Here is a 14,672-nt window from a genome sequence, read left to right on the forward strand (position 1 = left end):
AATCATGTTCACTGCAGGTGGGGCAGATAAAACATGTGCAGAGAGAGTTATAGGCCCTACACACTGGGCGATATCAGTCAAAGATATGAACGATCTCGTTCATTAATGAACGAGATACCGTTCATATCTTTGAGTGTGGAGGCACCAGCGATGAACGATGCGCGGCCCCGCGCTCGTTCATCGCTGGTGTCACGTCGGCTGTGCGTGCAGGCCAAATTCGTCGGGCAGCTCGGCGGCGGATCGACAAATGTGTAGGGCCCTTTAGATTTGGGTGGGGTGTGTTCAAAGTGAAATCTAAATTGCAGTGTAAAAATAAAGCAGCCAGTATTTACCCTGCACAGAAACAATATAACCCACCCAAATCTAACTCTCTCTGCAAATGTTATATTTGCCACACCTGCAGTGCACATTGGCCCTCATTCCGAGTTGTTCGCTCGCTAGCTGCTTTTAGCAGCATTGCACACGCTAAGCCGCCGCCCTCTGGGAGTGTATCTTAGCATAGCAGAATTGCGAACGAAAGATTAGCAGAATTGCGAATAGAAAATTCTTAGCAGTTTCTGAGTAGCTCGAGACTTACTCCTACATTGCGATCAGTTCAGTCAGTTTCGTTCCTGGTTTGACGTCACAAACACACCCAGCGTTCGGCCAGACACTCCCCCGTTTCTCCAGCCAATCCCGCGTTTTTCCCTGAAACGCCTGCGTTTTTCTGCACACTCCCAGAAAACGGTCAGTTTCCGCCCAGAAACACCCACTTCCTGTCAATCACTCACCGATCAGCAGAACGATGAAAAAGCTTTGTTATGCCGTGAGTAAAATACCTAACTTTTGTGTAAAATAACTAAGCGCATGCGCTCTGTGAACCTTGCGCATGCGCAGTAAGCGACTAATCGCAGTATAGCGAAAATCGTCAACGAGCGAACAACTCTGAATGACCCCCCATGGTTTTGCCCAACTGCTAACAAATTTGCTGCTGCAATCAGATCTGAATTACCCCCATGGTTTTGCCCATTAGAGAAAGAGTTTGCTGCAGGCCTGAATTAGGTCCAATGGCCCTCATTCCGAGTTGTTCGCTCGCTAGCTGCTTTTAGCAGCTTTGCACACGCTAAGCCGCCGCCTACTGGGAGTGAATCTTAGCTTTGCAGAATTGCGAACGAAAGATTCGCATAATTTCGAATTGAAATTTTTTTGCAGTTTCTGAGTAGCTCGGGACTTACTCTGCCACTGCGATCAGTTCAGTCAGTTTCGTTCCTGGTTTGACGTCACAAACACACCCAGCGTTCGCCCAGACACTCCCCCGTTTCTCCAGCCACTCCCGTGTTTTTCCCAGAAACGGCAACGTTTTTCCGCACACACCCATAAAATGGCCAGTTTCCGCCCAGAAACACCCACTTCCTGTCAATCACACTCCGATCACCAGAACGAAGAAATTTCTTCGTTAAGCCGTGAGTAAAATACCTAACTTTTTGGCAAATTTACTTGGCGCAGACGCACTGCGAACATTGCGCATGCGCAGTTTGCGACAAATTGCTCCGTTGCGAAAACCACTAACGAGCGAACAACTCGGAATGAGGGCCAATATCGGAAGAGACATAGACACTGTATAAAAGTGGAAACGTCAAAAATAAATCCACACTTTGGTAAGTCCCCTCCACAAGATTGTTCTTAGAGGTCACTTGACCAATCCAGCTACCTAAGATAGAATATGGAGAGATTTTCAAATCATGGCTCTAACCTACAAAGTTCTGCAATTAAGCAAGAACAAAACTTGTCCTCTCTGTGATGAAACAGCCTAAATTACTCACAAACTACATGTGATGCCTGCAACAAAACACAGTAATTGCTCTAACAGTGGCCCTCACCACTTCTACACTGAAAAATAATCTACTATACAATTGACTGAAGATACTCAAAAATAATGAAAATTATCCTATAAAGCCAACTATGGGGTCATTATTTATTAACAGTTTGTTATATAGCGCATCAAATTTCATTGGGCTTTACAATTCAGACATCACTCAATCCTAATAGCAATATGAGAGGATACATGCAGAGTCGTCCCCCCCCCCCCACACTTCCCCAATCCACGTGATCATCTCCGAGCCTGACCTAGGAATATGTCTTACCAGCTTTCATCTATCTGCCCTCCCCTGTTATTACTGTAAAATGTCACAGTATGTATTTTGCACGTTGAGACCACTCGCACTTTCACAGCCAATGTAGTGAAAACATTGAAACAGCCGAAGTGTCACATATAGATAGGTATGGCTTCTCGACAGTCACTACGTCAGCGGTGATTCGCCAGACACAAGAAAGTCGGCTTCTGGATCATGAAATGGTTAAAATGCTAATTACATGCAAAATAATTAAACGCTAAAGCAGCACGTTTAAAGTTTTAATGTCCATATGGTAAAAATGTTATATCATACTTCCCAACAGTACCGATTTTATCTGAACAGTCCCATTTGTCACGGACTGTCCTGCTGTCCCACCGCGGGCCGTGGTGAATAGATTCTGAATAGATGCATGCGCACAGCATCTATTCACCAACAGAGGGACAGGGGGGGCATGGCCAGCAGCTCATAGAGTGCTGGGCATGCTGCCATAGTGATGAAAATGGGGGCGTGGCTTGCAATCGTGACACTTACTATGAGGCTGCGGCCCCTAGTTGTGAGGCCATGGCCACTAATTTTAGATGCACACCGGAAGCATGCGCAGATGTCCTTCCTCCGTCAAGCAAGAAGTTTGGATGTATCCTATGTTGGGATCCGGCGCCAGCTTTCTCGTGTCTACAAAGTCACTGTGCAGAGCCGTAACTACGTGTGTGCCAGGTGTGCCTGGCACACAGCGCAGTCGCCCTGAGGGCGCAACTGCCAGCATTCCAAGTCAGCAGCTTGTAATGAGTCAAATTGACTCATTACAAGCCGCCTGTGCTGTGTGCGTCCGAGGAGGAGAGGAGCAGCTCCAGGGGCAGGAGAGGAGGAGGAGAGAGGGGGACTCCGGAGCCGCAGCAGCGCTATGTAATTGGTAGCGGCGCCACAGCAGCTGTCCCTCTCCTTCCGCATTGGCTGGCCGGTGCTGCTGTGAATGCTGGGATGCGCTTCCCTCATCCCTGCATTCACAGCGGCGGCGGCCAGCCAGTGCGGAAGGAGAGGGACAGCTGCAGCAGTGCCGCAACCAATTACAGTGCACTGCTGCTGCTCCAGAGTCCCCCTCCCTCCTCCTTCTTCTCCCCTACCTCCAGAGCTGCCAGCACCGAGGAGCCTGATTGCCTGAGCCAGCGGAGAGATGGTAAGTATCTATCTATCTATCTATCTATCTATCTATCTATTCTGTCTGCTGTACTGTGTAAAAAGGGGACGCTGTCTGCCGTAATGTGTAAAAAGGGGAATGCTGTCTGCCGTAATGTGTAAAAAGGGGGACGCTGTCTGCCGTAATGTGTAAAAAGGGAGACGCTGTCTGCCGTACTATGTAAAAAAGGGGACGCTGTCAGCCGTAATGTGTAAAAAGGGGCCGCTGTCTGGCGTAATGTGTAAAAAGGGGGACGCTGTCTGCTGTAATGTGTAAAAAGGGGACGCTGTCTGCCGTACTGTGTAAAAGGGTAATCTGTCCACCGTAATGTGGAAAAGGGTCTCTACCTGGTGTACAGGCGCTACTGTGTGGCGTAATTTGAATAATGGAGACTACTGTGCACCGTAATATGAATTGCCATTATTTTGTGGCCACACCACTTCCCCATGAAGCCACGCCCCTATATTTTGTGCGCGCACCTACGCCGCGCACTGCCCCTATTTTGCATAAGGGGGGGGGGGGCACCAATGCCGTTTCTTGCACACAGCACTAAAATGCCTAGTTACGGCACTGTCACTGTGAACATAGTGACTGGCGGCAGGGACAGTGTAATAGAGAAGAGGACCCGTGTGCAGGTCCCCTCCTATCTGGCAGCGCAGCAGACTCTGGATTTGTGCTACAGGGTTTCACAGTTTGTAAGAGTCTGTCAGTCGTGATGTATTTAATGTCAGAAATATTTTATATTGATGGCATGCTACAGTGCTGGGAAGCCCAGAGGTAATCAAGTGATGTCTTTATCATCTACCATATGTTCCTATTATGTGTTGTGTCCAATGTGTGTTTTATAGGTCACTGTCTTTGCTTCTCATACAGGGGAGACTGAAAATGTTCCAGTAAGCAGTCTGCCAGCTCAGATATACCAGGTAATACTGAATGGAACCTAACTATATTGGAAACATATTGTGCTTGCAAAATATACAGTATAATTACACAGTGAATAGTTATTTTTCTTTCTGTACTGAATTATTTGTATTCATTATTTATCATTGCTACGTGCTGTGTGCCTAATTCAGATCTGATTGCAGCAGCAAATTTGTTAGCTAATGGGCAAAACCATGGGGGTCATCCCGACCTGATCGCTGGTCAACGATTTTTGCACTGCTGCGATCAGATAGTCGCCGCCTACAGGTGGAGTGTATTTCCGCTGTGCAAGTGTGCGATCGCATGTGTGGCAGAGCTGCACAAACTGATTTTGTGCAGTCTCTGCACAGCCCAGGACTTACTCAGCCGCTGCGATCACTTCAGCAGGTTCAGGACCAGAATTGATGTCAGACACTCTCCCTGCAAATGCTTGGACACGCCTGCCAAACACTCCCTGAAAACGGTCAGTTGCCCCCCTTAAACGCCCTCTTCCTGTCAATTTCCTTGCGATCGCCCGTGCGAACGGTTTCCGTCGTACAAACCCATCGCTGAATGGCGGTCCGCTTTGTACCCGTGCGTTGCACCTGTGCATTGTGATGCATGCACAGTTTGTGCCTGATCGTCCGCCGTGCGAAAACACACAGCAGCGATCAGGTCTGAATCGGCACTGCAGGGGGGGCAGATATAACATGTGCAGAGAGAGTTAGATTTGGGTGTGGTGTGTTCAAACTGAAATCTAAATTGCAGTGTAAAAATAAAGCAGCCATTATTTACCCTGCACAGAAACAAAATAACTCACCCAAATCTAACTCTCTCTGCACATGTTATATCTGCCCACCCTGCAGTGCACATGGTTTTACCCATTAGCTAACAAATTTGCTGCTGCGATCAGATCTGAATTAGGCCCTGTGTTCATTAAGAACAGTTTTCTTAGCTTCTTACCCCATTTATGTTTAAAAAAAAAAAATATATATATATATATATATATATATATATATAAAAATATATATATATATATTTTTTTTATTTTTTTTATTTTTATTTTTGTCCAGCTTATTGTATTTTTTCCTGAGGAAGGGGCGGAGGCCCTGAAACAGCTGTTGCTTCAATACAAGCTTCATTATCAGTACGAATTGCCTCCAGTGCTGTTCTTGGGGGTAATTCCAAGTTGATCGCAGCAGGAAATTTTTTAGCAGTTGGGCAAAACAATGGGGGTCATTCCGAGTTGTTCGCTCGCAAGCGGATTTTAGCAGATTTGCTCATGCTAAGCCGCCGCCTACTGGGAGTGAATCTTAGCATCTTAAAATTGCGAACGATGTATTCGCAATATTGCGATTACACACCTTGTAGCAGTTTCTGAGTAGCTTCAGACTTACTCGGCATCTGCGATCATTTCAGTGCTTGTCGTTCCTGGTTTGACGTCACAAACACACCCAGCGTTCGCCCAGACACTCCCCCGTTTCTCCGGCCACTCCTGCATTTTTTCCGGAAACGGTAGCGTTTTTTCCCACACGCCCATAAAACGGCCTGTTTCCGCCCAGTAACACCCATTTCCTGTCAATCACATTACGATCGCCAGAACGATGAAAAAGCCGTGAGTAAAAATCCTAACTGCATAGCAAATTTACTTGGCGCAGTCGCAGTGCGGACATTGCGCATGCGAATTAAGCGGAAAATCGCTGCGATGCGAAGATTTTTACCGAGCGAACAACTTGGAATGACCCCCCAATGTGCACTGCAGGGGAGCAGATATAACATGTGCAGAGAGAGATAGATTTGGATGTGGTGAGTTCAATCTGCAATCTAAATTGCAGTGTAAAAATAAAGCAGCCAGTATTTACCCAGCACAGAAACAAAATAACCCACCCAAATCTAACTCTCTCTGCAGATGTTATATCTGCCCCCCCTGCAGTGCACATGGTTTTGCCCAACTGCTAAAAAATATCCTGCTGCGATCAACTTGGAATTACCCCCCTTGTTTGGACCATATATATACAGAGGCGGATTGGCCATAGGGTCTACAGGGAAGATTCCCGGTGGGCCGACGCACCCGTGGGGCCTGTTTTGTTTGAGGACACGTGGTCCTATTTATAGACATAATGGGGTAAATTTACTAAGCTCCCGATTTTGACCGAGATGCCGTTTTTTCATCAAAGTGTCATCTCGGTAATTTACTAAACACTAATCACGGCAGAGATGAGGGCATTCGTAATTTTTTGCAAGTCCAAGTAAAAAATTACGAATGAATACACCATCGGTCAAAACGCGGCTGTTTAAGTATGAATCTCGGTCATTTACTAAGAAGTGCAAAGCCAAAAAAAAACAAACACTGCCGTGAAAAATTACAACTCGTAAAAAAGTGCTAAAAAAAACCAGACCTTATTTTTTTTCCCGTGATTAGATAGGCATGCACGGATCCATGAGATCCGTGCATGTATATCAGTGGGAAGGGGTGGGAAAGTGCTTATTTTTTCAAAAAAAATTGCGTGGGGTCCCCCCTCCTAAGCATAACCAGCCTCGGGCTCTTTGAGCCGATCCTGGTTGCAAAAATATGGGGGGAAAAATGACAGGGGTTCCCCCATATTTAAGCAACCAGCATCGGGCTCTGCGCCTGGTCCTGGTCCCAAAAATACGGGGGACAAAAAGAGTAGGGGTCCCCCGTATTTTTAAAACCAGCACCGGGCTCCACTAGCTGGACAGATAATGCCACAGCCGGGGGTCACTTTTATATAGTGCCCTGCGGCCGTGGCATCAAAAATCCAACTAGTCACTCCTGGCCGGGGTACCCTGGGGGAGTGGGGACCCCTTCAATCAAGGGGTCCCCCCCCCCCCAGCCACCCAAGGGCCAGGGGTGAAGCCCGAGGCTGTCCCCCCCCATCCAATGGGCTGCGGATGGGGGGGCTGATAGCCTTTGTTGTAAAAGAAAAGATATTGTTTTTAGTAGCAGTACTACAAGTCCCAGCAAGCCTCCCCCGCATGCTGGTACTTGGAGAACCACAAGTACCAGCATGCGGCGGAAAAACTGGCCCGCTGGTACCTGTAGTACTATTACTAAAAAAATACCCAAAAAAAGACAAGACACACACACCGTGAAAGTATAATTTTATTACATACATACACACATACATACATACATACTTACCTTAAGTTCCCACGCAGGTCGGTCCTCTTCTCCAGTAGAATCCAAGGGGTACCTGTTGAAGAAATTATACTCACGAGATCCAGGGGTCCAGGCTCCTCGGGAAATCCAGGGGTAATCCACGTACTTGAAAAAAATAACAAAACGGTGTCCCGACCACGAACTGAAAGGGGACCCATGTTTGCACATGGGTCACCTTTCCACGAATGCCAGAAACCCACTTTGACTTCTGTCTAAGTGGGTTTCTTCAGCCAATCAGGGAGCGCCACGTTGTAGCACTCTCCTGATCAGCTGTGTGCTCCTGTCCTCACTGACAGGCAGCACACGGCAGTGTTACAATGTAGCGCCTATGCGCTACATTGTAACCAATTATGGGAACTTTCTGCCCTGCGGTTGACCTAAAGTGACGTCACCACTGAGCAGAAAGTTCCCAGCATTGGTTACAATGGAGCGCATAGGCGCTACATTGTAACACTGCCGTGTGCTGCCTGTCAGTTAGGACAGGAGCACACAGCCGATCATGAGAGTGCTACAACGTGGCACTCCCTGATTGGCTGAAGAAACCCACTTAGACATCAGTCAGAGTGGGTTTCTGGCAGTCGGGAAAAGGGGATCCATGTGCAAACATGGGTCCCCTTTTAGTGCGTGGCTCGAGTGTCCGTTTTGTTATTTTTTTCAAGTACGTGGATTACACCTGGATTCCCCGAGGACCCTGGACCCCTGGATCTCGTGAGTATAATTTCTTCAACAGGTACCCCTTGGATTCTACTGGAGAAGAGGACCGACCTGCGTGGGAACATAAGGTAAGTATGTATGTATGTGTGTATGTATGTAATAAAATTATACTTTCACGGTGTGTGTGTCTTGTGTTTTTTTGGGTATTTTTTTAGTAGTAGTACTACAGGTACCAGCGGGCCCGTTTTTCCGCCGCATGCTGGTACTTGTGGTTCTCCAAGTACCAGCATGCGGGGGAGGCTTGCTGGGACTTGTAGTACTGCTACTAAAAACAATATCTTTTCTTTTACAACAAAGGCTATCAGCCCCCCCATCCGCAGCCCATTGGATGGGGGGGGACAGCCTCGGGCTTCACCCCTGGCCCTTGGGTGGCTGGGGGGGGGGGACCCCTTGATTGAAGGGGTCCCCACTCCCCCAGGGTACCCCGGCCAGGGGTGACTAGTTGGATTTTTGATGCCACGGCCGCAGGGCACTATATAAAAGTGACCCCCGGCTGTGGCATTATCTGTCCAGCTAGTGGAGCCCGGTGCTGGTTTTAAAAATACGGGGGACCCCTACTCTTTTTGTCCCCCGTATTTTTGGAACCAGGACCAGGCGCAGAGCCCGATGCTGGTTGCTTAAATATGGGGGAACCCCTGTCATTTTTTTCCCCATATTTTTGCAACCAGGATCGGCTCAAAGAGCCCGAGGCTGGTTATGCTTAGGAGGGGGGACCCCACACATTTTTTTTGATTATTTTACAGTGTTTAATTAAAAAAAAAAAAAAAATAAACCCCAGCACGGATCACACAGATCCGGCCGAGATTGATTGTAAAAAAAGTCGGCAGTGTTTTGCTAATCACTGCCGTAAAAATATAAAAAAAAACACGAATGACATCGACATCGGAAGAAAAGAAAAACCCGAATACGACAGCTTAGTAAATTAGTCATAATAAATTCAAAAAGTTGCAGTTTTACACTTTCGATGTCATTCGTGATTGAACTTTGACCTTTTTCGGAAAATTACGAATGTTAGTAAATTTACCCCAATGAATAAGATGTAAAATAATTTGCATATATGAAAATTACTTTGCCACTTAGCCTGTGATTGCAGATGATCTAGTGTATGCTCTGTCTGCCTGCTTGGCTGACATATAAGATTGAGTGGATAGTGATTGGGATATGGTTTGTGTAATAAGCAAGAAAACATATCTTTCTAAAGAATTATATAGTTTCCTAAATTCTAAAGGTGTATCAAATAATGTGCTCATAACATTTAATTTTATTTCCTTTTAACTTTCCCTTGATGCTGGACATCCCCACTATCTGGAAAGTCTTGGGGGGAGGGTGCTGCTGCCATGGCCCATGGCTAGACCTTACACCTCTGGAGCTGCCTAAGTGGGGCCACTAGTACAATTTTTTTCCAGGGCCGCTTTTTGTTCCCAATCTGCCCCTGTATATATATACGTATATATATATATATATATATATATACAAGTCCACAATGACCGGCACTCCATATATGTTGCTTAAATACCTGGGTGCCTTCCCGCGATCCAGAAGGAACATGCATAAAGAGAGAGCGAGACGGGTGGCACTCACGGATTCAAAAAACATAACAGCTACACAGGCTTGATTTCAACGTTTCAGGTGCTACTTTATTGGCACTTTTAGTCAGGATACGACGAAAGGTGCCAATAAAGTAGCACCTGAAACGTTGAAATCAAGCCTGTGTAGCTGTTACGTTTTTTGAATCCGTGGAGTGCCACCCGTCTCGCTCTCTCTTTTATATATATATATATATATATATACATCCACCAGATCCGGCACTCTTGTTGTCCCAGAACAAAAACTTGCCAGGTGCCCTCCGTGACGGCCGTATTGCAGCGGCCCACAATATCCTCACACCACTCGGCGGCACTCCGGACAAATAAATTGGAGACTACAACGTCATCTTGGATTTAATCCAAGATGACGTGGTAGTCTCCAATTTATTTGTCCGGAGTGCTGCCGAGTGGTGTGAGGATATATATATATATATATATATATATATTGAAAGAAGAAATGGAGGGCGCAGATTTAAATACAAAGGTTCACAATTCCATTTAATTTTAACATATGCTCACATACATCTTAGTTAAAAACGGTGCACTTAGTCCTCCGGTCTGTCCAGCATCGGACCCGATCTCACCCGTCGATGAATCTCCTTCAACCGCAGGGATCACGGATACCGTTCGCTTCTCCACCGGGACCAGGATCAGTTTTGGACCGTCTGTCCTTTGCTCCACAGGCCACGCCCAACGCGTTTCGTCAATGGACTTCGTCAGGGGGTGTGGCTAAGGTCTAACATCTCCTCACTATATACTAAATCACACACCTGCACTTCATTATCTACTCCATTAATTAACCCGTGCAGTATACAAAATATTTAAAAACCTCACATCTATACACTTTTAATTCAAAAAATAAAAATAAAAACAAACTGTCATAGTATAATTTAAGAGACTCGTATATATTATGAGCCCTCCAAATACAGTAATACACTATTTAAAACTTTCACATTTATACATTTTTTGTTAGAAGCATAAAACAAACTTTTGTAGTATGGTCTAAGGGACTCATATACAATATGAGCCCTCTAAGCAGCGTGATAAAACGGCACAATATAATCCATAAACTTTTATCATTGTAAAGTCATCATATTTACATAAAAGATACTAACACATCCTAATTTATAAATAAACAGCCACTACTTCTATTATTGCGCAGCGAGCGCTGGCATGATATTGCCTGAAAGATATAAAAAGTTTCCGTAAGAAATTGACACATATATATATACGTGTTTACAAGCAGCTAATTGGAATTGCACATTCAAAGAAGAAATCCAACAAACATAAATCGCGTAAATACATTCTAGTTCAGAGGCAATCATTAAATACAACCTACTTACTTAACCCCCTCTGTCCTGGATTCTAATACACATACCCGTTGTTTCCATAAGAACTCAAGCTCTTACATGTGGCAAAGGGATCAATGATCCGACTACAGTGCCACACAGAGCGACTTCCCTGGAATGTCCCTAATGTAAAAATGGTGTAATATCATAATTTTCATTCAATCCCAACGGGCTAATTGTTCCTAATGCATGAATCCAAAAGACTTCCCTTCTACTTAATTGCTTTAAAATGTCCCCTCCTCTCTCATCTAACCTGACATGTTCCAATGCCCTGAAGCTAAACTTATTTAGATCCCCTCCATTACATTTCATGAAATGTCTAGGGACACTATGTTCTAAACACTTTTTTACTATACTCCTTGTGTGTTCTAACATGCGGATTTTTAACTGACGTTTGGTTTTACCCACGTATCGTGCTCCACAGGTGCATTCTATCATGTAAATCACACATGTAGTCTGACAATTTATCATTTCTTTTATGTCCCAGTGCTTGCTTTTATCCCTATTCCAGACTTTTCTCCTTTCTTTACTTGTATAGGGGCACATTTTACATTTCCCACAGGGAAAAAAACCAGTTGTTTTCTTTAACCATGAATCGTCCTTTATTTTGGACAGATTACTTGGTGCTAAAGTACTCTTCAGGCTTCTCGCTTTTCTGAACACAACCTGTGGTCTTTCTGGTAATACCTTTTTCAGCACTGGGTCTACTGTTAACACCTCCCAATGTTTTATCAGAATGTTCCTAATTTCCTTACTTTTAGTATTATAACCCGTAACAAAGGGTACTAGTGAATTTCTCTTTTCATTCTTATTCTTATAGGACAAAAGGCTCGTTCTGTCTACCATGTCGGCCTTTGTCTTACATTTTTCAACTAGTTTAAGAGGGTACTTTTTTTCTAAGAATCTAGTTTTATATAGTTCTGTTTGTTGTTCATACATTTCATGATTAGTACAATTACGTTTGACTCTCAAAAATTGCGAATAAGGTATATTCGTAATCCAATTTCTATAATGGCAGCTATTATAATGTACATAATTATTGCTGTCCACCTTTTTTATGTATGTATAAGTACTTATTGGATCTCCTGGACCACATTTTCCTGTATCAATCACGAGGTCAAGAAACTCTATTTTATCCTTTTGGAAATTTGAGGTGAATCTTAAGTTATAGTTATTCTCGCCTTGGATTTGACTCTTACGGAAGAATTTAGACAGTTTCTGGTACAGTGTGTAGAATTAGTGCTTAAAAATAATTTTTTCAAGTTCCAAGGACAATTCTACAATCAACGGTGCGGAAGTGCGATGGGTACGCCTTACGCCCCGAGTTTTGCGAATCTATATCTAGGAAAATGGGAACAGGAGGTGATCTATAATAATAACCCCTTTTCTGGATCTCTCCTGTCATATCATCGCTATATAGATGATATATTGGTGGTATGGAGGGGAGATAAAGAACAGTTTGATATGTTTATGAAGTATATAAATGAGAATAACTATAACTTAAGATTCACCTCAAATTTCCAAAAGGATAAAATAGAGTTTCTTGACCTCGTGATTGATACAGGAAAATGTGGTCCAGGAGATCCAATAAGTACTTATACATACATAAAAAAGGTGGACAGCAATAATTATGTACATTATAATAGCTGCCATTATAGAAATTGGATTACGAATATACCTTATTCGCAATTTTTGAGAGTCAAACGTAATTGTACTAATCATGAAATGTATGAACAACAAACAGAACTATATAAAACTAGATTCTTAGAAAAAAAGTACCCTCTTAAACTAGTTGAAAAATGTAAGACAAAGGCCAACATGGTAGACAGAACGAGCCTTTTGTCCTATAAGAATAAGAATGAAAAGAGAAATTCACTAGTACCCTTTGTTACGGGTTATAATACTAAAAGTAAGGAAATTAGGAACATTCTGATAAAACATTGGGAGGTGTTAACAGTAGACCCAGTGCTGAAAAAGGTATTACCAGAAAGACCACAGGTTGTGTTCAGAAAAGCGAGAAGCCTGAAGAGTACTTTAGCACCAAGTAATCTGTCCAAAATAAAGGACGATTCATGGTTAAAGAAAACAACTGGTTTTTTTCCCTGTGGGAAATGTAAAATGTGCCCCTATACAAGTAAAGAAAGGAGAAAAGTCTGGAATAGGGATAAAAGCAAGCACTGGGACATAAAAGAAATGATAAATTGTCAGACTACATGTGTGATTTACATGATAGAATGCACCTGTGGAGCACGATACGTGGGTAAAACCAAACGTCAGTTAAAAATCCGCATGTTAGAACACACAAGGAGTATAGTAAAAAAGTGTTTAGAACATAGTGTCCCTAGACATTTCATGAAATGTAATGGAGGGGATCTAAATAAGTTTAGCTTCAGGGCATTGGAACATGTCAGGTTAGATGAGAGAGGAGGGGACATTTTAAAGCAATTAAGTAGAAGGGAAGTCTTTTGGATTCATGCATTAGGAACAATTAGCCCGTTGGGATTGAATGAAAATTATGATATTACACCATTTTTACATTAGGGACATTCCAGGGAAGTCGCTCTGTGTGGCACTGTAGTCGGATCATTGATCCCTTTGCCACATGTAAGAGCTTGAGTTCTTATGGAAACAACGGGTATGTGTATTAGAATCCAGGACAGAGGGGGTTAAGTAAGTAGGTTGTATTTAATGATTGCCTCTGAACTAGAATGTATTTACGCGATTTATGTTTGTTGGATTTCTTCTTTGAATGTGCAATTCCAATTAGCTGCTTGTAAACATGTATATATATGTGTCAATTTCTTACGGAAACTTTTTATATCTTTCAGGCAATATCATGCCAGCGCTCGCTGCGCAATAATAGAAGTAGTGGCTGTTTATTTATAAATTAGGATGTGTTAGTATCTTTTATGTAAATATGATGACTTTACAATGATAAAAGTTTATGGATTATATTGTGCCGTTTTATCACGCTGCTTAGAGGGCTCATATTGTATATGAGTCCCTTAGACCATACTACAAAAGTTTGTTTTATGCTTCTAACAAAAAATGTATAAATGTGAAAGTTTTAAATAGTGTATTACTGTATTTGGAGGGCTCATAATATATACGAGTCTCTTAAATTATACTATGACAGTTTGTTTTTATTTTTATTTTTTGAATTAAAAGTGTATAGATGTGAGGTTTTTAAATATTTTGTATACTGCACGGGTTAATTAATGGAGTAGATAATGAAGTGCAGGTGTGTGATTTAGTATATAGTGAGGAGATGTTAGACCTTAGCCACACCCCCTGACGAAGTCCATTGACGAAACGCGTTGGGCGTGGCCTGTGGAGCAAAGGACAGACGGTCCAAAACTGATCCTGGTCCCGGTGGAGAAGCGAACGGTATCCGTGATCCCTGCGGTTGAAGGAGATTCATCGACGGGTGAGATCGGGTCCGATGCTGGACAGACCGGAGGACTAAGTGCACCGTTTTTAACTAAGATGTATGTGAGCATATGTTAAAATTAAATGGAATTGTGAACCTTTGTATTTAAATCTGCGCCCTCCATTTCTTCTTTCATTATATGCACGCTGGGAGTGGTGGCTCCATTCCCTAAAGGAGGCAGCAGCAGCACACATCATATAGAAAACGGGATCCAGGATATAAAT

At 43.5% G+C, this 14,672-nt stretch overlaps 1 protein-coding gene across 1 annotated transcript in view; it reads left to right on the forward strand.

Moving 5' to 3' along the window:
- The first annotated feature begins 3,842 nt into the window (after positions 1–3,842).
- ARHGEF33 (Rho guanine nucleotide exchange factor 33) overlaps positions 3,843–14,672 on the forward strand; it is a 154,026-nt gene continuing 143,196 nt past the window's right edge. The window contains exons 1-2 of the mRNA XM_063919379.1: positions 3,843–3,983; positions 4,137–4,211. Coding sequence (XP_063775449.1) covers positions 3,843–3,983; positions 4,137–4,211 — 216 coding nt within the window. The remainder of the gene's footprint in view (positions 3,984–4,136; positions 4,212–14,672) is intronic.

The sequence above is a fragment of the Pseudophryne corroboree genome, chromosome 4, assembly GCF_028390025.1.
Source record: "Pseudophryne corroboree isolate aPseCor3 chromosome 4, aPseCor3.hap2, whole genome shotgun sequence".
In the NCBI taxonomy this organism is placed as follows: Eukaryota; Metazoa; Chordata; class Amphibia; order Anura; family Myobatrachidae; genus Pseudophryne; species Pseudophryne corroboree.